Source organism: Fringilla coelebs (assembly GCF_963513975.1).
Source record: "Fringilla coelebs genome assembly, chromosome: 13".
Taxonomy (NCBI): Eukaryota; Metazoa; Chordata; class Aves; order Passeriformes; family Fringillidae; genus Fringilla; species Fringilla coelebs.
This window is the reverse complement of record NC_140039.1, coordinates 5991236-6013609: the sequence shown is the minus strand read 5'-3', so window position 1 is coordinate 6013609 and position 22374 is coordinate 5991236. Positions and strand designations below refer to the sequence as shown.

Here is a 22374-nt window from a genome sequence, read left to right as displayed (position 1 = left end):
AGTTTAAAATGGTGTTTACCAAGAGTTAAATACATCCTTTTTCTACCACTTCATCTAAAGAATCATGGAATGTAACCAGGGGAATTGTATTAACTAACAGTATATAATGGAGACCGTGCCAAACGGATGGAATAATTGCATTGCTGCCATGTCTTTGTTATATACAAAGACATCTATTACTGCAACTGAGTGACCTGAAATCCAGCACTGCCAACAGTGGAGTTTGTTAATGTAACTAATTTTCTACAAAGCAGTAAAAGCGAAGGGAGCTCACTGAACAATCCTGGAGTACCATTTTATTACAAAGAAGATAATAAATCTCAGTGAAGTGTCCACAGAATTAAAGTATATTTTATTGCCTTTCAGGTTGAAGTAAGTCCTTTGGAAAATGCCATTCAAGTGGTTGAGAACAAAAACCAGGAGCTGAGGACACTGATAAGCCAGTACCAGCATAAACAAATGCATGGCAACATTAATCTTCTCAGCATGTGTCTGAATGGAGTGATTGATGCCGCCGTTAACGGGGGAATTGCGCGGTACCAGGAGGTGAGCCAGGCTCTGCTTCTCATTGAGTATCACCCTTCCTCAGTTTTATTTGCATTTCTGTTTCAATGATAGTATGACTTAATAAGATAAGAAATTCTCATGTGCATTATCTAAAGATGGGGTTATACCCCCTATTTGGTTATTCTGCATCAGTGCTTGCATAGCCACATGCAAGGAGGCTCCAGTGGTGGAGCTGGGATCTCACATGGAAATATAGGTACAGGTAACAGCAGGGTTTCTCCAAGATGACACCTGGCTTACTGGAAATCCTCACTTGGCAGGTAAAACAGTGAAGCAGCTTTTTTTAATACTGCTTACATTATAAATTCATTTTGCAATAGAGGCTGTGGAACTGGCAGTAACTGATTAGATGTAGAATCAGGAAAAACCACTAATTCATGCTATTGAACCATTATCTTTGCTGACGGGCTAATTTCAGACTTGCTGTAGAACTAAAATGATGTTAAATACAATATGTTATCCAGAATCATCTCTGGCAAGCTGTTACATAAACTGAGCATTACAAAAGGTAGGTTTAGGGTAAAATACTGAAAAATTGCAGCAGTGGTTCAGGGGTTTCGCAACGGAGCCATGGAGAGAATGCTCTTCAGGCTTTACATTAGTTGCCAATTTACTCACTAAATTCCTTTAGCTTCAGGCAGTTATGTGAAGGAAACTATAAAATTCAAATACCTCGAAGATACAAGGCTTAGAGGTATTGCTCATCACTGTCACAGGGGGAAACTTGGTCAGAGTTATGATTCAACAGAATCATTTCAGCTGCCAAGCCCATTTTCTCTGCATCCCAGACTGCTAAAAAACAATAAAATTAAGCTTTGCTGTTACCTTAATATATTTTTTGTTTTCCTAAGATTTTTGGACCTTTTCCTTTCATCCTTTGACTCCAAGTTATGATAAAACACCTTCCCATAAGCAAAAGGCCCTTTTTTTTTCCTCTTCCTGCAGGCCTTTTTTGATAAGGATTATATCACAAAGCACCCCGGAGACGCAGAGAAGATCACCCAGCTCAAGGAACTCATGCAGGAACAGGTACTATTTTTCAGGTGCAGAAGAACATTGCTACATTGTCTGGATTCATCAGCAGTCAGTCTAAACATCAGATCCAACTGATTCACTCAGAAACAAAAGATTTTTGGTACAGGAGATTTAAATACATTCAAACAAAAAACAAAAGGGAAGTGGGCAAGGTGATTAGGACAAGTCAGTCACCTTATGCGATGTGAGGTGAAGCTCAGCTGAAAGTACATTAATTTTGTTTTCTACATTTATTATCCAACAGCTATCTTGCTGCATTTCAAGCCTGCCATTCATTTTTGCCATTTTGTCTTCCTAGCAAATTTCAAAGATAATCGGAGGCAGGACAGGTCAGGGTTGAGATTAAAGTGGCAGAGCCACATATGAAAACTTAGTGTCTATTTATATTATCTGCAGTTTTATTTTTCCATAGTGTCTCCTTGAAACATCTTGGTAGATAAAGCTGCGGGATGCTTTGATGGGAATGGAATCAGATAATCACATCCCTCTTAACTGAAAGTTTGGAAAGATATACCCCATTAAACAATGTGCCCAGATCTGAATAGAGTTACTAGGCTTGTTCTTCAACAAATCACTGAATTGCATTTCAGATTTCCCATCTGTAAAATAATGCTTATCTCCCTTCAATCCTCAGGAGATGTTTGAAGATTAATTAGTTATTGTTTGTACAGATTTTGGATCATGTAGGGAATTACATACATCTTAAGCCTCCTATCATTGCTATTTTCTTTCATCTGAGGCCTTATGTAATCTCATTCAATCATTAATATTATATGTTTGACCTTTGAAAAAGTGACCTTTAGAAGTAACTAATGAGGAACAGGAGGAGTGACTGTGTGTGCCACACTGCTGCTGTTCGTCTCAATTATCAGAAATTCCTTTTAGAAGTCTCTGCTGGCAGCTCAGACACTGTCCCTGGCACTGGGAGGAGTTTTTGTCACAAGGCATTATCTCTGTGAGGGCATAATGTTGTTCACTCTGCAGAGAGAATCTAGCTGGTTGTTTTGGGGTTTTTTTGCAGTTATCACCCAAGAAAAGCAACGCAACATGACACAAATGTACTTGTCTCACACTTAAATACTTGTTGGAGTAGTATGAACTTGCCAGGACTCCAAGGCTTGCTTAATTAGAAGCAGTCTTATAATGGACAGTGGCATATTCCTTACACATTGCCAGAACTGCAGGACAGACTTCTGTTCCCTCTCTTGGACACAATTTATTTGGGTTTCTGATGTTGCATTTTCTTTTTCCAGGTACATGTCCTAGGAGTGGGCCTGGCAGTCCATGAGAAATTTGTACACCCCGAAATGCGTCCCCTGCATAAGAAACTGATAGATCAGTTCCAGATGATGCGATCCAGTCTGTACCATGTAAGCCAACAGTCACTTTTCCAGTTTTGAATTATATGATTAAACATCTGTCAGTTGTAGTAAGGTTCACAAAAGAACTGGGCTGATACAGCACTTATTGAACCTACTGGACTGCCAAATTACCAATGGAATTCTTGATTTCTGTGCAAGAAGGCAGTTGTAGAAAATATGTTAACTTGGCCTTTCAGCAAGAATTGTTAATATTTGTATGTTCTTTGTCATATCACAGTGCAATTGTAAAGCCTATTTTTCAGTTGCTATTTCACATAGCAGAAAATTATGTAAGACAGAGGAAGATTAACAGGAGGTGTTGAATGTTCTCTTCAGAAGAAGTCCCATAATTGGAAGTAGCATGGATGAAGAAAACTTGCATTTTTCCATGAGTGACTTAGCTGAAGTGTGTTTGCTATGCAGGAGCTGCCTGGTTTGGATAAGCTGAGCCCAGCCTGTTCAGGCTCCAGCACCCCCCGCAGCAACGTGCTGGTGTCGCACGGCCCCATGAGCCCAGAGAGCATCAAGCTGGTGCATCGACACAGGTAACCTCTTCCCTCTTCTTCCCAAACACCCAGGGGCTCTGCACGCAGTTCCACCTAAGTTCCAGGATCTAAGGAGTGCTTAGCAGTACTGCAGGAGTGGCAGCATGAGTTTAGGCAGAAGTGCCTTATGTCTTCATTCAGTGCTTGGAGAATTGGAATAAGAAAGTTGAGAAATCTAACTTGCAGCAAATATTGAACACCTCCAGGTGTGACTCCATCACTTTACTTACTGTAGAGGCAGAAGCACAAATCTGCCACTCAGTTTTCTGGGCTCAATCTGACTTCAGAGGTCCCAACCTCTCCTACTTCTGTTGCACCAACAGCAAATAACTTGGTCCTTATCTACCATAAAACTATATGGCTTGTTTTAAAACCCAACTCAATATGTACCCATTTTGAAAGATCAAAATTGTTAACATCATTATTTTTATAATTCTGACTAAATCAGAAGCCAAATACAAGAAAGGCTGCCATAGTGTTTTGATCAGTACATCAAAAAATGACCCTGTGGTGCTTTTTCAAACTGAATGCCCATATATTAAATCTAAGATAATGAGAAAAGGATAAAAATTGGCATTACCAGGACAAAATAGTGTTTTTTATATCCAGCCAACATTGCTTATTTGAAAATGCTAATTGCTCTTCTGTGTTTATTTTTCTTATTGGGTCACTGTATTTTAGCTGATTTTAAAGGCTGGCATAAAAAGCTGTGGAAAATTGGTCCATGAATCCAGGATGGAGACATTCTTTATGCTAGTAAAACTGAGTAGCTTATATTGTTCCCATTGCTTAGCAGTTGATAAATAGTGTCTGGGTGATAACTTTTTTTTCCTCAAAATTCATCACTTTAAGAAGGCTTTTGTAGTTTTTAGGACAAACTAGGGAAATGCTGTAGTGTACAGTGTATTTGTGTGTGTGGTTCAGAGTGACAAAGAAAAGTTCATTCCCTGAGGGAATTGGGGTACAGCCTGCACACCAGCTGGGCTGTATTAATTTACTGTCAGCTACAAAGTTGCCTTCAACCGTAATGCTGAGGCCCAATGCATGCAATAAGGAAAACTGGATTTTGACCTGTGTGTCTTGTGCTTGGATTCCTTTGGAATGGTTTTTTTTTTAAGCTGCTCCCACTCAGCATTAAAAATGTGAGTGGTTTCAGTGTGTTCTGTTATAAACAAAACAAATATGCACCCAAGGTCATGATGTGACATTACCCTGGGTTGGGGTTCTGAAATTCAACATCCTATGTACTATTCTCTTTTACCTGTAATCTTCTTGTCACCTCTTTCATATTTACCCACATTTATGGATTTGTGTGAGCTTATTTGGCCCTTTAAGAAGTGTTTGACATCTAGAGGTGACCTAAAGCAGCAGGTAACTGCAGGTACTTAATAGTTTGGAAAAAATCAGGTTTAAAAAATAATTATGCCCTTGCTCTATTTTTTTTTTGCAGCCCACTGAACATGCTTGGTTCAGTCCGACACTCCTCATCCTCTCTGTCGTCGCACACCTCCAGTGAAACAGGAAACCTGGTTATCCTGACAGACAGCTCTGTGGGGGAGACTGCTGAGGATATGTACCACATGCAGGTACAGCTCCAGCACAGAACAAGTTTCAGAGGGTTTTGCTTAGGAGCAGTACACTTTACCTGTGCACATGCTCGGATCTGTCTGTGATATTTTTTTCAAATAACTGAATAGGTAGAATCTAACATTGTTCAAGAAATATGACAGTAACTGACTAGATTAACTTTGGGAAGAAATCTCTGTTTGTACAGTGACTGTGGTACTGCAGTCCAAGGTCACCCTGCTGCTTTCAGAAAGTGAGATTTTTATCCCATTTTGTTTACCTGCCCTGTTGAACATGTGCAGTTAGTGCTGCTCTTGGTTTGGGGAGGTGGAACAAGTCCCACGGTCCTGAGTTCAGGTTAGCAGTGGCCTGCACTGAAGCTGCCCTGACTCACCTGAGACAGGTAAATCCCTAAGGCACTTTTGTGCTCAGGGCTCTCTCAATGGTTTCTCTGCCTCCTGCAGCTTGTTTATCCTAAGCCCAGGTACCAAAGCTCAGTCACCAATGTCTCTGTTTTATCCTCATCCCAGGCTAGTCCTTCCACCTCCAGCCTGAGCTCCACTCACTCGGCACCATCCCAGATGATTAACTCTGCCCCTTCCAGCGCTCGAGGTAAGCACGGACAGGCCCTGATGGGGGGGGCACCTGCAGGTGCTCCCTGAACCTGGCAATCTTGGTGACTTACAGGTGAAACACCACATGCATTGACATGTAACACTGTTTCTCTTTTGGACATGTAAATACCTCTTCAATATTTTTTCTTTACAAATGGTTTAATTCCCCGTTTAAGCTTTTTTTCATGTATATCAAATGTATCTCTAATACATACTGGTTTCAGGCAGTTGAATTTCATAATGATTTCCATTGTTCCACCACAAAATTGTGGCAGGCAGTCTAGAGGAAAACAAGAATAGTCCTCGGTATAGTACTTAAAAGAGAGATCATGAAGACAAAGGCAAAGAAATAATTTTACAAGCTTAAAGAAATTATGACAAAAAAGGACTTGAGGCAGTTTAGCAGAAACATATGTATACAAAAGTAGATGTATAGGATGAATGTTGAAAGATAGGAATTTTAAATAATGGAGATAAAGAAGGGCTTCCCTGCTGGGAAATTCTTGAAAAAAGAAAAAATATAAAAGCAGACTCTGGGGATACTCATATTGCCTTTGTGTTACAGTAGCTGGTCTTGATATTGCTAATTATTTTCTTCCCCAATTGAAGCAAAACCACTCTGTGATCCCCTGACTTTCATAACTTCTCTTCAAGGTTTTCCGTTTTTTCCTCTCATTTTGGATTCTCACTTGCAGGTTCTACACCTCTTTTCACAGGCATCTGAAGAAGGTGTCCATGATAAAGTCAGAGATAAAGGCTGATATTAAAATCTTACCCCTTTTTCCATACAGGGGAATTCTGTGTCTCCTGATGGAGAGGGAATATGGAGAAGAGCCCTTTCTCTCAAGCAGTCTTGGGGCTTTTTTGCTCCATCTGCCAGTAAAATCCTAATTGACTGTTGTTATGACACAGATGCAGCAAGGTGATTTAATTGAGGGATCAGATGGAGTAGAAAGGTGAGAAGTGAACATCTTCAAATAAAGGCAAATAGCTGCACTAATTACCAAGGGCTGGAAGGAAAATCATGACAAACAGTAACCAGGTGAAACTGGAATAAGAGGAGAGGGAAGATGGAACTGAGGAGAGGGCTATCACGTCAGGAAGACGTCCCTAAGTGGAAGTGCCTCAGCTGGCATGTGAATCTTTGGGGGGATCTGAAGGCTTTGGTGCTGTACTGTTTCACGCTGTTTTCCACTTTAGAAGTCCAGTGACAGGCTCACACTGACAGGCTGTGACAGGCTGTGACAGTCTTCCTGAGCCTGATGACTGCAAAGCATCACCAGCTTCCCTCTACGGTATTATTCACTGTTGCTCAGAAACCAACGTGATGAATGCTCCAAAGGCTCTGGGCTGCTTGGTGAGCCAACAGCACCTCCCAGGGATGGGACCCAGATAGATTTCAAATGGGAAACAGTAAGAGAAGTAATGAGTTTGAAAAATATTTATATAGCCTGTGATACAATGTTTCTTCTCTGCTGTTCTGTTCACTTCTAAATTAGGTGAGCACAGCATTCAGACATTACCCACTCCTGGGATTTCACTTCTAGTAAGGTCTCAGATGCAATCTGTGTTTCCCAGTGTGCCAGTCACTGTCCTGGTTATTACAACACTGCTGTTGGAAATGGAGCTCTCCTAATGAGAAAAAGCCCTTACACTTAAATTCCACTGTGATAATGCAGTTGTGTTCTTCTCCTTTGTGATTCTTCCTTTTGTTTTAACTGGGTGAATTTGATGCTTGTGAAAATGAGACCAGTATCACTGGCTGGAGCAAGGTACTTCACAGACATGACATGCAGCTCTTCCAATGCACCTCTATCCTTTTTTTTTTTTTCCTTTTTTTTTTGGTATTTATTTATATTCTTTTTAATTTAGCGCTGGTGAAAGGTGCTGGATTGACACCACTGGAGGCTGAAGCCCTCTATTTACCCACAGAGCAGATACAGCATGGGCGGCAGCTGTGCAAGTTCCCCCACGCTGCCCCCACCCATGTGCCTCATCTCTGTCCTGGAGGGACCACCTCTAGAGGTGAGAGGATAGTTCAGTCTCCATGACCCATCCAACCCTTGGCCTTTCTGCTGAGACTGCCAACAAAGCTACGAGAGTCACGATGCTGCAGCTGAACACTTGTCAGATGGGAAGTGGACAAAGGCCAACAATTCATTTCACAAGGGCCACCTAAATTTATCACCGTAACATCTTTGCCAACTGTGGCTTTAACCTGAGCATGGTTGGGTAGGATTTCTAGGGTTTAACCTGATTTTTAAATGCTGCTCTCATTTATTCAAATGATAATGCAGGTACTTAGACCACCTTCTCTATTTTACTGCAGAGTCCTTTCCTGAGGAGATGGATATCTTTAAAACAAATTAGTTCCATCAGTGACCAAAGGAAGCCATGGCCTTTTGTATTAAGAATCCAGGAATTTAAATTGTTATCCACTTCCAAAAAATTACCCTTTTATGGATCTTTGAAATAGCAACACAGGTGATTCTTTGGCTTGTCCAAAGAAAATAACTAAGCTATTTATCTATAAAGAACTTTTAAAGGATAGTCATCAGGAAAGTTGATCAATTATTTGATTTTATCACTGAACTGCAGATTAAGGCATCAAAATTTACACTAGTTATAATATACACAAGTTACAGCAGAAGTCTTAGATAGAACTGAACTCAGAATACTGCAAGAATTTTCTAATTCTGTGCTAACAATAGACATTAGCAGTTACTCATAATTACAAGTATGTATCTCTCAGTTTTCACCTGGCTTGACCCTTGAGTAGTTTCTTCCCTGTCAGGGAAGCACCACTGTTGTTGTGTAAAAGGTCAATAAGAAATTCAGTTTGGTTTGACTTCATTTGAGGTGGTTCATGAGGCACTGCTGAACTTTACTGCAGTTAAAAGATTACACAAGCCAGGAGTCAGAAAGCAAGAAACTACCTCAAAAAGGCCTGGAAAGAGCTAGGAGTGAATTAGGATTTATCAGTAATTTAATTTAAAATACAATTAGGACTCCTCCAATGCACTCAAAAAGCAATGCCCACATGACACTTGACTTGCCTCTAAAGGCATCCCTGCTGCTTCCTCAACACTGTCCCTTGTTAAGGTGTAGAAAATGAGTCACGGTGTCTTACTCAGCACTTTGCAAGAATACATGTACTTATATTAAAACTTTCTTTTTAAATCAAAAAAATTAGGATTTGGTGCAGGAGCAAACTTTTCATAACCATAATAAAAATTATTAACCAGAAGAGATTCAATGATTTTGGAGTTTACCTTAATGTTCCGTTGATTCCTTAAAATTAATACTAGTCACAAGTGGATTCATATATTTATAATTTCAAAAGCAAAACTAGCTCTGGCTTTAGCACAGGTTTTCCTTTCTCATTAGAAAGTACCTACAGTGCTGAACACATCAAGTGCACCAAGCTACATGCTAAAAGGAGTAAGCTCTGGCACATGCTGCAGCATTTTATTATGGCCACTGTCTGCTCTGGAAGCTTTAGAAGCTTTTTTTGACTTTGCTGTTTAAGTTTTGCCAGCCAGAAGCTGCAGTTATTGTGCTATCTGTCCAAAGTAGCAATACTTAAATTTTGTTTGCAGACTGGACACTTGGCATAATCTGTTACCATTTTTATAGGAATAGTTAATGACAAATTTAGAGTACCAGTTTTTTAAACTACACTCTGCCAGCACATGTGGGATTTTTTAGGTCCTGCAGTCCAAGGTCTTTTGACACTGTAATCCCATATAAACTGACAGCAGGTAGAGGTGGTTTGGTCTTTGATATGACAAGATAAATAAAAAGGAAGTTTGCAGTGTAGGTTGTGCTGTGCTGTAGTTCTGGGCACAACTAAAAGTTCAGCATCTTAACATTTGTCCTGCAGAACAGGACAAATCTGTGACCTGGGAGGAAAAGACTCAGCACAAAGCGTTAACACTGTGTTCTCCAAGCTAATGTTGTACATAAAAGCAAAGAATGTTGTCTAATTATGTTTCTGTTCTATGTCTGGGGAGAAAATGAGTTCGGGACTAGAATGCAGATACTCTGCTACTGTTCATGTCAGAGTGGGGGTGTAGATTAATCTGGCATCTGCCCCCCCTCATGGAAATGTTGCAATTGTAGGACTTTATCCTGCATTCTGCTGGACACATTGTTCCTTCCACTGTGTGCTGAATATTAGTCCCCAAAACTGCATGTTTGCTTTTGCTGGGGTAAAAGCTGCATCAGCCAGCAACAATGCCTTTGCTCATATGTTGGAGTGCTGTCCAGGTAATGTGTGTGGTTGTGGAAGTTTGCCAGAGGGGGCATGTATTCCCCAAAAGCTGGCATGGCTCTGTAATGCGCTGTGTGCTGCCATCTGTTCAGTGCGTGTTTGTGACGCAATCAAACAATCAGTGCAAATTACAGCTCACTTCAGCAGCTTCACAACATCAATCCTGCCTAATATTGTGCATCCCAAGGGTTGCATGTATCAGTAGGGTCAGACTTTAGGAAGTCACTAATCAGAATCATTCTTCTGGCAAACCCACTGTCAGCTGTTGCACATCAGAAGGTGTATTGTTATGTGGCACTCATCTTGAAGGACATGAGTCCCAAGTAATTCCACCTGCCAGGAAGCTGTTACATGAAATACCCCAGTATCTTAAATGACAACTATACAGATAACTAATAGATAAATCAAACTTATTATTCCTACTACAAAACTCTAAGCATTGGTAAATGTCTGGTGTCATCAAAGGGCTCAGTACAGCAACACAACAGTAATCATCATTACAGCAGCATTGTAAGCAAAGTGCCTCTCACATTTATAGAATATGCTATTTATTATTGGGGTTGGTTTGCTTTAACAAGAGGAAGCTGACCAAGATAGCACCAGTTAAACACTTACCTCTATCCAGAATGAAGGAATAAAGTATTTTCCCATAGATTTCTGCTTTAACTGAATGGTGTATCTCAAGCTTTTATCCCTTTCTCCCACATTCAGTCTTAAAATTAACAATTTTATGGCATTTCTGTAACTCTACAATACTTTATGGGGCAAAGGAACGTTAGGCACAGCCACAGCTGATTCCACACAGATGCCCACTTATTGTTATGTTTGAAAGGAAGCACTTTGCAACATACAACTAGGGACACACACATCTTACACACCCCACGTGGTATGTCCTTAATTGTATACAAGAAGACAGTTCTTACTCCATCCTCGTGCTATGCACCCACCAACAGTCAGCTGCTTAGTGGGCTCGGCACCATGTTTCCTTGAGTCCTGTGAGCTCATGTGTCCGAGCCAAGTGCACAGGAGGACTGAGATCCCTGGGCATGCAGAGACATGGCTGTTGTTTGTCCCGTGTACGTGATTTTTCTCACTTGTTTACAGGCTCTCCCTCTCTACCAGATAAGTACCGCCACTCTCGGGAGATGATGATGTTGCTGCCAGCCCACCGGGACCGACCGAGCAGCGCCATGTATCCTGCAGCTATCATGGAAAACGGACAGGTAGCAGCTCTGATTTCCTCTGTGTCACTTCAGCCACCTTAAACTGTGGCTGTAGTTTTGCTGGCTTTCACCACCTTAAAGCTTTCTTTTTTATTTTTGGAAAGCACAGCAATTTGGGATCATTTTCAGAGGTAAAGCAGAACTTTCCCTATTAGTCCACCCCTGGAGGCACTCACTGTGGCAGTTGAGTGATACAAACTGTAGTGACTACTAAAAGAGCAGACATATCCTGTGAAAATGGACTCACTTCCTAACTTTATCCTGGGAGCCCTGGTCCATTGCAAGTAGCCACACCATTTTCTTTATTTGTCTAGAACCATGGCCATCCATCCTGCAGTCTAGCCTCCAAGTTTATTTTAAATAACATATTGATTTCCAGAGGTATCAAAAACCATGAGAGGCTGAAATAATATACTGATACATTGTTTTAAAAAAAATCTGTGCCCTAATTTCCCTGGACAAATTTAATACATGTAAGCATTTAAATCTCACCCTGGCCTGAGCTTTTGAAAGGAATCTTCTGATCCTGCCCACTTATCATACATGCACTGGAGAGCTGTCTCATAGCATGCAAAGTCAATGTTCAAACAAAACCAAAGATAAGCTTCAGAGGGAAAACAATGTATTCCAGCTGCTAATGGGCACAAGGCCAGGCTAGAGCTAGTCTGAAACAACTCCTCCAGAGAGCAGGAATTGTGGACCCTCAGCACTGTTACACCCTAGAGATCCACTCACCTTGCACTGCAGTACCTGCCAATGTAGGCATAGCTTAAAGTTCCCAGGGAATCTTTAGTTTAAGAACTTATTTGCTTAAAAAAAAGGAACAGAAAGTCCCCATGTTGCCCCAGCTGTTCTGTAACTTTTTTTTTTAACTCTTCTTTGCTAACTTTCTTCTCTCTTAGCCTCCAAATTTCCAGCGCGCCTTGATCCAGCAAATGATTGGACCGTGCAAACCTTGCAGTGATCCCAACCTGTCTGTGGCTGAGAAAGGTACTCCTTTTCCTCTGCAGCATGCATGCTTGCTAGCTAAAAATTATTCCTCTGCTCATGCTACAGCAAGTAACAAATGGGCTTCTACATTTCCTGGCGGAGTGCATTTCTCTCACACTTTTCTAATTAACAGTTTAACTGGACCTTCTGCCAACCTACCATCCTTTCAGAGCCTTCACAGTAGGGTGGGGTGGCACAGACCTCCTTATTTCAGAAAGCTTTCTGAGTTTAGCATTTTGTTATTGAAACAATTCCTGCAGCCTTTGTCAAGCAAACTTGCAAAGCAGCAAATGAGAAGTTATCTAAGAACAGCCCAAGACTGGGACTATTTTTTACTCATGAGTTATACTGGTTTTTAACACACATGTATTGCTGAAAATACAAACATTCCTCATAATCTCTCTCTGAGGTTGTTTATATTTATTTATCATTAGCAATATATGCTTTTTTAACTCATTCTTTTGAAAAAAACAAGGCAGAGTCCCTGAAGAGAGGAAAAAAAAATGAAAGAGATGGAAGAATTTGTTTCGTGTAAGAGAAAAGGAGCAGCTTGTAAAGGAGGTGCCATGGACAAAATGATGGGCTCAAAAATTATCTGAAAGGCAGAATTCTGAAAAAGCAGAAGAGGGCAAAATTCCTGAATCAGAATCAGAGACAGGGAGGCTGACTAAGCAAGCAACAGTCATGTATGGCTGGAAAAAATGGTATCCTAAAAGATTTTTAAGGCCAGGAAAAGACCACTGCAACTATCTAGTCTGACCTACATCATGCACTCAGATTTTTATCTGTCTTTTTGTTCCAGTAACTGTGCCAGAACTAAACTATACCTTAAAAAAAAGCTGATTTTTATTTTAGAATTTCAAATAAATCAGAATCCCCTACTTCAGCATGAGTGGTCCAGATTGAAACCAAACACCAGTTCTGAATAAATGGCAGAATGATGACTTGATAACAATAATGAGTGATGACAAGAGCATTCAGATGCGGAGTGAGGGATTAAGAGCTCCATCTTAGCCATGTTACTTTGAACCAGACATATGACAGAGATGGTGAGATCGTTGTACTGGACAGGAAAAAGATCTGAAAATGGAAGTCAATAAATATTTATTGTCTGTCTAGGAAAAAATACTTGAATTTGTATCTGTGGGTGATATTATGCAGGAGTGTGGTATTCAGTGCCAGGAGATCAAAGAATCCCTAAGAAGCCACAAAAGACACAGGTGATGTTCAGTGGGGATGGTGAAGCAGGAATCCCAGCTCCTGTGCCTGGCTGGTGGCAAAACACAGTTACAGATGCTGCTGGCAGGCCTGAACCCCCCGCATTCTATGTACTTGGGATGCCATCTGCCCTGGATTTTGTGAGCAATCAGGACCCTGACTGCCCCCACCCCCTCCTGGCTGTGTCAGAAGTTCTGTTTGGTAATTCCCAGTGACAGTGGTGACATCAGTTGCCTGGGGCAGAATGGTTCAAATGCAACCTCCCCACTAATGAAACTTGGCCACTGAACAGTCACAGAGAGAGACCTGGGCTAAGTCTCAGCACTGGGAGCTCCCTGCTTCGCTTCTTCCCTGAAGCAGTTTGGCTGAAACACTGGTTTTACTGGGCAGCAGCCACTCTTCAAAATCATCTCACCTTCTTCCAGCACTCCTAAATACTCAAAAGGTTGTGAATGAGGGAACACTGAGAAAGCATAAATCAATTTTTTACTGGGGTACCATGTGTTCTTCTTCACATTCTTATTCTGCATCTCAGTGTTTTAAAAAAACCCAAAACAACAAGCACAGCAATAGTTTTACAGGCCAAGCAAATCAGGTTTTCTCTCTTTTTCATTTGATGATGGGATATGGCAGGAGAGATGAGCAAGGCTGGCACTGCTGTTGCATCTTGTCCCTCTGTAGCTCATTGACACCAATTGCAGTAGTGCAAATTAGAGCACTCTGGCATGTGTACAGGGAAAAAAACCATCTGGAGCCACATTACTTATATAGAGAGGTAGGCCTTGGTTTGAACCTGTTCTCTGTCAAGATTCTTCTTCATATGCCTTTCTCAGGTTCTCAGGCTAAGAGTCTCTCTTTTTAAAAAAAACAAGGACATTTACTTTTATATTTTGTGGGGTTTGTTCTGTCTTATGAAGCTGTCACTTTGTGATCTTTTTTACTTTAGGGAATTTTAGGCCTTGGGGAGCCCGTGCTCATGCTAACTCATGAACTAGGGAGACAAAAAAAAAAAAAAAGAGAAACCTTTCAAAGTCATTTTAGAAAGAAATGCACCAAGAATGGCTGCAGGCATTTTAATTAAGGAGAAAGCCTCCTCAGATGTCAAATTCCATGTTTATTTCTCCAGGCTTCCATTTTGCAAACTGAAGATGGAAAAAGCTATTTTTATCTCAGTTTTCTTTGACAGGCTCAATTAATTACTTTTTTTTCTTTCTTTGCTAATCTGAAGAAATTGCAGCTGCTTATTTGTTTTTAAATAAACATACAACTATTGTATGTCTCTTCTCAGAATAAATCAAGTCTTGTTTGGAAGGAAGGTGCATTTTAATAATGTTCAAGGTTGACAGAATTCTCAAGATCTTGAAAAAGGTTCATGTTCATGTCAAGAAGCAGCTTTTATTTCTATGAAAAACCAAGTTCCTGAAGTTAATACTCACTCTCTGTTAAATGCAGCAAGCTTGCTCTCTCTATACTTCCTGATTCACAAAGACTTCATCTCTTCAGGAGACTTAGTAATACAAGGAGGCCAAACTGTTGTCTTTAAATATTTTGTCATCAAAGCTCTTGATCAACTCTGTAGCTTTGTAACTTTAAGCTTTGAAGTAATTTCTTTTGAAACAGATTGAGGTATAATTTCCATCATGTCCTTTATTCAGTCCTCAGTGAGCCTGCAGTGCAGCCACAGGCTGTCCTGTGTTTCCAGAGGGCTTTGCCATGTTCCCTAGTCACAACTCCCCGCAAAGCAGGACAGCTCCCACCTGAGATCCAGCCACCGTTCCTTTGGTGGGATTTAATTTTTACCTCCACATTGATATGCAAAAATCCTGCCAGAGTCCTACTGCTCTTCAGATTTACTAGAAATGAGCCCAGGGATGGAGGGGACCTGGGCAGACTAACCCTGCGATCACCTAACTCTCACTTCCTTAACAAAGCATCTCTAAACTTAACACTCTGTAGCCTCTCTGTGCTTTCAATCCTGCCATTCACTAAGTTCCTGGAATCTGTCTCTCTGCTGCTGAAGAGCACACTGGAAAAGCCAGTGCTGGCCCCACAAACTCCCCGTCCTGTTACCCGAGTTACATCTGTTTCAATCCTTCAGCTGTGCCAGCAGCACCCAGTAGCTGGAGCCTGGACAGCGGAAGCCGAGAGGCACTGCCATTCCTGTCTGCCCACGCTGGGAGCAGCCTGGCCCCACCAGTGCCTCCCCGAAGCCTGCCCCATGGTAAGGACGTGCCCAGCAGGCCTGCTGCAAATGCCTGCAGGTCACACACACACAAATCCAGACCACCTAAAAGCTGACTATAGCCCTTCCCCCACCCCTGTAAAAACAATCAGAAACAAAAATCCCATCGTCTTTTACTGGTCCGCTAGGTTTTCAGGTTTGTTTTTTTCCCAAATCTTCAAGTTCTTGCAGTCCTTAAGCAATGTGGACTTGTGTGTACTTTGGGACTAGAATTGTGAGCGTGCCAAAGCTTGGTGTGGCTTCTTACCAATGACCAACTTTAGCAATAATTTAGGCTTACAGAATGAAACTTCAAATGTTCATTGTTTAAGAGCCTGTTTGCCTTGCCATGAGATAGATTCTCAATAATGAGAGCAGTGAAACATCTCTCTCTGCACTTAATTTCTCCTTACTAGCCTGTGTGTGACAGATGCACTCCGCAGTGTCCATCAGACAGGCAGCCCTAGGCTGGCATTAGCAGCATTTGGAGCTGTTACCTGGCATTACAGAGCTACACCCAGCTCTGTGGCTGCAATGAAACAGCTCAAGCCTGCACTTCTGACCCTTGTCTCGTTCCAGGACACTACTCACTGCACTTCGATGCCTTCCACCACCAGCTCAGTGATGCTCCTCCGGCACTGCCTGCACGAACATTGCGCAAGGTAATGGCAGGGGAGCAGAGAGGGATGTAGGAGCACAATGGGCTCCTGAAAGGGATCCCTGCTTCTCTGCTCCCACCAAACAGCTTATGAACACAGAAACACTATTTATAACATGCTAGTAACTTGCACATGAGAAAACCCACTGAAAGTTCTTAACCTATTCCACAGCTGAATGCTATAGAAATAACTCACGGGTTGTAGGTCCTTCCCTTTTCCTTTTTGGCACCATATGCTGTGATTTCAGCACCCTGCTCATCACCTCAGCTGCTGTTTCTTTAACAGCTCTGGTGTTGTTGAGTGCACTTGTCTGCCCACAAGTGGTACTTCCATACGTGTAAACCAACAATACTTGACATTCTGAACATAAATGGCACTGCACCATTGTTAACAACACTGTCAAAAGCTGAAATGGGGATCAACACACAAGATGCAGCATGGCCTCCTTTGTCAATTTTGACCTAGTTTTGTTTCTCTCCAAACAGTCCCCTCTTCATCCTATCCCTGCATCGCCCACCAGTCCGCAGTCTGGTCTAGACGGCAGTAACTCCACTTTATCCGGCAGTGCCAGCAGTGGTGTCTCTTCCTTGAGTGAGAGCAATTTTGGACATTCTTCTGAACCACCTCCTCGCACAGACACCATGGATTCTGTGCCCAGCCAGGCGTGGAACACTGACGAATATCTAGAGACACCCTACCTCCCTGTCAGGTACAGTCTCTCTGAGCCTGATGTCCTGGAGTCGCTCAAATCCCAGCCATGCCGAAGCCACTCTGCTCCATCTGGAGTCATTCCTCAGGACACCATGGACCCTCCTGCTTTACCCCCCAAACCCTACCACTCCCGGCTGCCAAACATGGAGAACGAGGAGGGGATGATGATTGAAGATGATGACAAACACCGCCCGTTGCATCGTAAAGTGTCCCAACCGGTGAGTGCTGGAAAGGAAGAGCAGGCCAGGGTGGCATGGGAGCACGGCATCAGCGAGCAGTAGGGACAGCTCCTGGCATTGGCATTCCAGGTCTGGATACGACAGAGAGAGAGCAGGACTCGGAGAACAGCAAACTGATTTTCTACTGCCGCAAGGTTATGTCTGAAGCCCACAAAAGCAATTGGGCCAGCATGGCAGGTTGCTGCTTTCCTTTTTAATTTCTTTTTACACCTTTCCGTTATGTTTTTTAACTTTCTGTGCAGTGGACAGTTTATTCCTTCTGCAGTTTCTTAACCACATCACACGGCATATGAGCCATAGAGACTTGCAGAAGCTGAAAAATACAATTTTAAGTGGAGGGGAAAACGGGGGGAATGTAGCAAGTTGATTTTGAACCTGCTTTCCTCCCAGTTCTGAGACGCACATGAGTAGAAGCAGTTGCACTAGGGACATGTTTCTTTGCTGTACAGAATTGAAAGCTCATTGCTGAAATCAGGGATTCTATGAACTGTCAGGCTGGAAGGTGCATGAGCTGCAGGCAGTGGAAAGATGGCAATTCTAAGAAGAAATTGGCTCTTTTGAGAGCAGGTTTGTACATATCTGTGCAGTGATCTCCCTGCATTGGTTCATAGGTGCTGAGGCAATCTAAAGCAGTGCTAATGCACTGATCTCCAAGATATCATTTCCGACAAACTCTGCCTCCTTTGTTTTTTAGGTACTGTTTCCTTTCTTAAATTTTGCTTTCACTGGCTAAGCCAACCTGCTTTCTCATGGGAATCGTGTTATTCATCTGTGCTACAGAATGAGAGGAGGTTGGTGGCTACTGGAGCTACAACCTCATTGTAGGCCTTTCCCATGCCCAGCTTTGGGCAGGCTGTTGACACCAGCATTTCTATTCCAGATTAAAACAAAACCAACCAAATTGAGTTTCTCATGCCACAAGCTGGTTGATGACCCAGCCAGTAAAGAAAAGGTGGCTTAAATGCATCATATCCAACAATCCTTGCCTCAGGGCTGAACATCATCATTCTCACCAACTTCCATCACCCAGGAGCTGAGATTCATTCCTGTTAACTCAATATCCTCAGTCCGTCCCAACAACTCACTGCAGCTGGTGTGCAGAAAGAATCTCTCATCTCTCAAAGCAGACAGAAAACACCAAGACTTGAGCAATGCCTGGTATCAAGTGTACACCCCAGAGTCAGGGACCTTAAAGGCAACCTGTAAAGAACAAGTGTTTGTTTCCTCTTTTGCTTCTTTAGAATGTGTAGTAAGAGCTGCTGCTCCTCTCTTCTGGAAGGTTGATTTCTTTTTCCTTTTCTCCTCAGGCAGCAATACAGCCTTTCCCCATCCCATATTTTTTATTGATAAGCTCTAGAAAGGGCCGAAGAACACTGTGGGGGAACCAAGCCACACCACACAAACCAGAACTGTGCAGAGCTGGAGACAGTTCAGGTCTATGAACCCAAAACATGCCTTTTAATCAGCACTTGCACAGTTCAGGAAAAAAATATCCGTGGGTAATATTGTTCTTTACAAAGAAAAGAATGTGGTTCTAAGAAACCTTTTATTCCTGTTTTCATATTTATCAAGAAATTTTCAATCAAAATAGTATCAAATATTTAATATTTTTAGATGAACAAGCCAATTCCTTTCCCTTGCCATACCCACACACATTTTAGCCTGCCTTATAACCCTTTCACCTGCAGACTGCAAAGCACACTCTATAGGATGGAAACAGCCATCCCTCTTTCCTACCACTGAAAAATCTGAAGCACATTAAAGTAAGAACTCCACCATATAAATTAGTACCAGAAACAGGAACAGCACCCAACTTACGTCTTGAATTCTTGCCTAACTGCTCTGTTTCTCCTGCTAAGAACAGCATAAAGAAGCAAAAAAGGATCATTATAAATCTTTTACAGGTCACCTTTAGCACTACCTCTAAATACAGTGACTGGGCAGAGTACATGGTTTCTGAACTGGCTATGGATGGTCTGGCTGTATAAAGTCTGGACTCAGCAGTTGTATGAAGGGGACTTCAAGAGGATTTGTTTGTTTTCTTTCTCAAGCTCTAGCCCATGCAAAACTACTAAGTTATAGATTTGTTTCTTAAATGGCCTATTTGGCTGGAACAAAGTCTCTCTTGCTTCCTCTATTTTGTTACTAACACAGGCTGCTTGTAATCATTATATCCTTCACAATTTAAACAATGATAATAAAATCTGGCCTATAGTGGATGTGTCATCTTTAGCAGGAAGGAGAGTTTTCCAATGCTAGGACAGTCTTCAAGGTTAACAAACCAAGCTGGATCTCTGGTATAGAACAAATGTAGGAAAACAACTGATGTTTTCAGTAAAGGTAAGTCAAGGTAATTCCTTAGAAAAGGGTGAAATGTTTTCACATATGCTATCCTCTAATCCCACTGAGACTCTTCCAGTGAAGTTCTTCAAAGAACTAAATTTTAATTCCATCTCCCTTGCCCCAGTTTCTTTTTTTTCCTGGCAGCAAGACTAAAAGTAGTAAATGTAGTGACTTACCAAGCTTCCTTAATGCGAAAAACCAGCAGGTCTTGCAAATAAAACTTTGCAGAACCAAGAATGCAATTACCATGGGACTGAGTCCCAGGCAGCTGGAAAACCTGCCCACCAGATCTCTGATCAGAGATTAGAGATCTCTGAAAATGCATCATCCTGCTCTGATTAGAGACCTAGTACAACAGCAGTGAGTCCATTTGGGGAGTCTGGCTTTCCTATGGTATTTGCAAGAGTTTGAAAATCAATCGGGTGATGTGTACAAATACCTAATTTATGGCAGGTCCACATACAGAAGGGTGGAATAAATTGCTGAATTTACCAAATTTAAGCCTCTCTGGAGTTAAATTTCTGTTATTGTTCTGATAGCTACCAAGTATTCTGTCTCCCTTTTCAGTGTTTGCCTTAAAGGGAGCAGAAGATAGAAAGACTACTATTAAGATTTTGTGAATCTTGGAACTAATACTGCCTGGAACTACTAGTTCTCTGTAGGGTGAGGTGTCTTTTAGCATAGTACAACTCCAACATCAAGCTCAGTCCTGGAGTAGGTGGAAGCAACAGCAGTTGTTGCACTTGCCCAACAGGATTTGAAGATTCCTTGAATAAGCAACAGCAACAGGACGTTTTGAACAGGACCTTGACATTCTATACCTAACTCTAATTCAAACCTCAGAGTACTTGCCTTCATTGGGTTTTCTTTGCATAAGAAAATAGCATGTGCATTCCTGAGAAAATTGGTGGAATTCTGCTATAAATCTCTCCATTGTCAGTGTACCTGCTGGCCCCATCTGAAACAAAATTGAGAAGGAGCTACAGTGGTAGAAGAAAAGCAATTAAAACAATTTCTCTGAATCCTACTTTTTTTTTCCCAATACTTGGGTTGGGTTTTATTGCTGTATGCAAGACTCGGATCCTTTTTCGTATTTTCCTCTGTTTGGTTTTTAGCTTACTTACCCTTTTTTAGGTAAGGGATATTGCATATCCCTTCTGTGGAGTATCAGCCAAAACTGGGGAGGCTGGAGAGAGCAAGAGCCTTTGGGAAACAAATTATGTGATATTTAAAATTTCCTCTGGTCATGCTTCTTTGTAAATACCCCCATTTGAATGCTGTGTATTTGTACAGGAAATTGAGCAAAAAATGTATAGATTGTGATGTCTGACTGGTATTCTGCCCTGTAAATGTGTTTTTAACCTCTGGCATTCTGTGCTTATTTAAAAAAAAAAAAAAAAGGCGAAAACCTCTAACCACTTCTCTTTTGTGTATTCATGTTTAAAATAAAATGAAAACAGCTATCTTATCTATAATGGAAATCAAATTCAAAAGGAAAAAATTAATTTGTACAAGTGTCCTAAAGGTACTTCATTGTATATATTGTGATAGCATGTTTCCAGAACCAACAAATAAGTGGTGTGAATTTTAGATGTAAATATCTGCCGTTTGTTTTGGGTTCCTTTCCCTTACCCATTCACTCGACTGCTGTGATGTGGAATTAAAGATTAATACCTGATATTAAAACAGTACAGCTGTATGGTCATTGCTGTCCTTGAGGCAGGGCTATCCTCAGGCTGCTCCAAACCTTCACAAGAGACAAGGAAGAGCCCTCACTTCCTACCTTTGTGCAAATGGGCAAAATGGGGCCAACCTAAAGGACTTTGTGTGTGGTGAGGGAATGGCTTCCCTGTTTAAGTGTTACTTAATATCAACTTCTTGAAGCAAGCAGCTTCAAGGTACACCCCCCTCCTGGTCTACTCAGGTAGATGGACATGGCACTTTCAACAGCCCCAGGCACAGTTTTGGGACAATACTTTGACAAAGCTCTCCCCTAGGACAGCTGTGGAGTGGCTGGGTGCCACTTCCTTATCAGCTGAGGTTAAACCACCACTGTCTCACTGCCTAAAAGATTGCTACTCATTCATTGCAATAGTATTTAAATACTGATCATTTTAACAGAATAGGTGTGAAATAATAGTAGTTAAGACATGTATAAACACAGAATTTGGGAATTGAGAGCTATGGTGACTTTACATGCTCCTAATCTCAAATTTTCTTCCATTACCACTAATAAATCAGGTCATTGTACAGGAAGCAAAATAACTTGTTTAGTGTCTCAACAAACCAACAAAAAAACTTCTGAAATCTGTCTCAAAAGACATTTAGCAGCAAGTCTGACTCTTCAGAGGGCCCCAGGACGTACATGGACTGCCAAGGCACCCTTTGCACACAACACATACAAATACTGAGAAGAGAAACTGTAACAGGGTACTGAAGTCTGTATCAGTCACAGAATAGAACCACAGAATCATTCAGGTTGGAAAAGACCTCCAAGATTACCAAGTCCAACTTTCAGCCGAATACCACTCTGCCCTCTAAACCATCTTGTGAAGCGCCACGTCCACTTGGTTTTTGAGCGCTTGCACGGATGGTGACTCCACAGGACAACCTGTCCTAGGGCTTAACTATCCTTTCAGTGAAGGATTTTTTCCTAATATCCAACCTGAACCTTCCCTGATGCAACTTGAGGCCATTTCCTCTTTTCTTGTCAATTGTTCCCTGGAGAAAACACTGACCCACATCTGGCTACAAACATTCAGAGAGTGGTAAGACCTCCAGCCTGAACACCCTGGTGCCCTCAGCCGCT

At 41.7% G+C, this 22374-nt stretch overlaps 1 protein-coding gene across 1 annotated transcript in view; it reads left to right on the top strand.

The window, feature by feature from the left end:
* The window catches only part of DOCK3 (dedicator of cytokinesis 3), a gene marked incomplete at both ends in the record, with an annotated part of 180583 nt that extends 163319 nt beyond the window's left edge, over positions 1–17264 (top strand). The window contains 12 exons of the mRNA XM_084214222.1: positions 367–546; positions 1513–1596; positions 2856–2972; positions 3387–3508; positions 4959–5094; positions 5605–5686; positions 7561–7713; positions 11066–11184; positions 12087–12174; positions 15491–15613; positions 16193–16275; positions 16758–17264. Of these exons, the coding sequence (XP_084070348.1) occupies positions 367–546; positions 1513–1596; positions 2856–2972; positions 3387–3508; positions 4959–5094; positions 5605–5686; positions 7561–7713; positions 11066–11184; positions 12087–12174; positions 15491–15613; positions 16193–16275; positions 16758–17264 (1794 nt within the window). The remainder of the gene's footprint in view (positions 1–366; positions 547–1512; positions 1597–2855; positions 2973–3386; positions 3509–4958; positions 5095–5604; positions 5687–7560; positions 7714–11065; positions 11185–12086; positions 12175–15490; positions 15614–16192; positions 16276–16757) is intronic.
* Positions 17265–22374: the final 5110 nt, after the last annotated feature.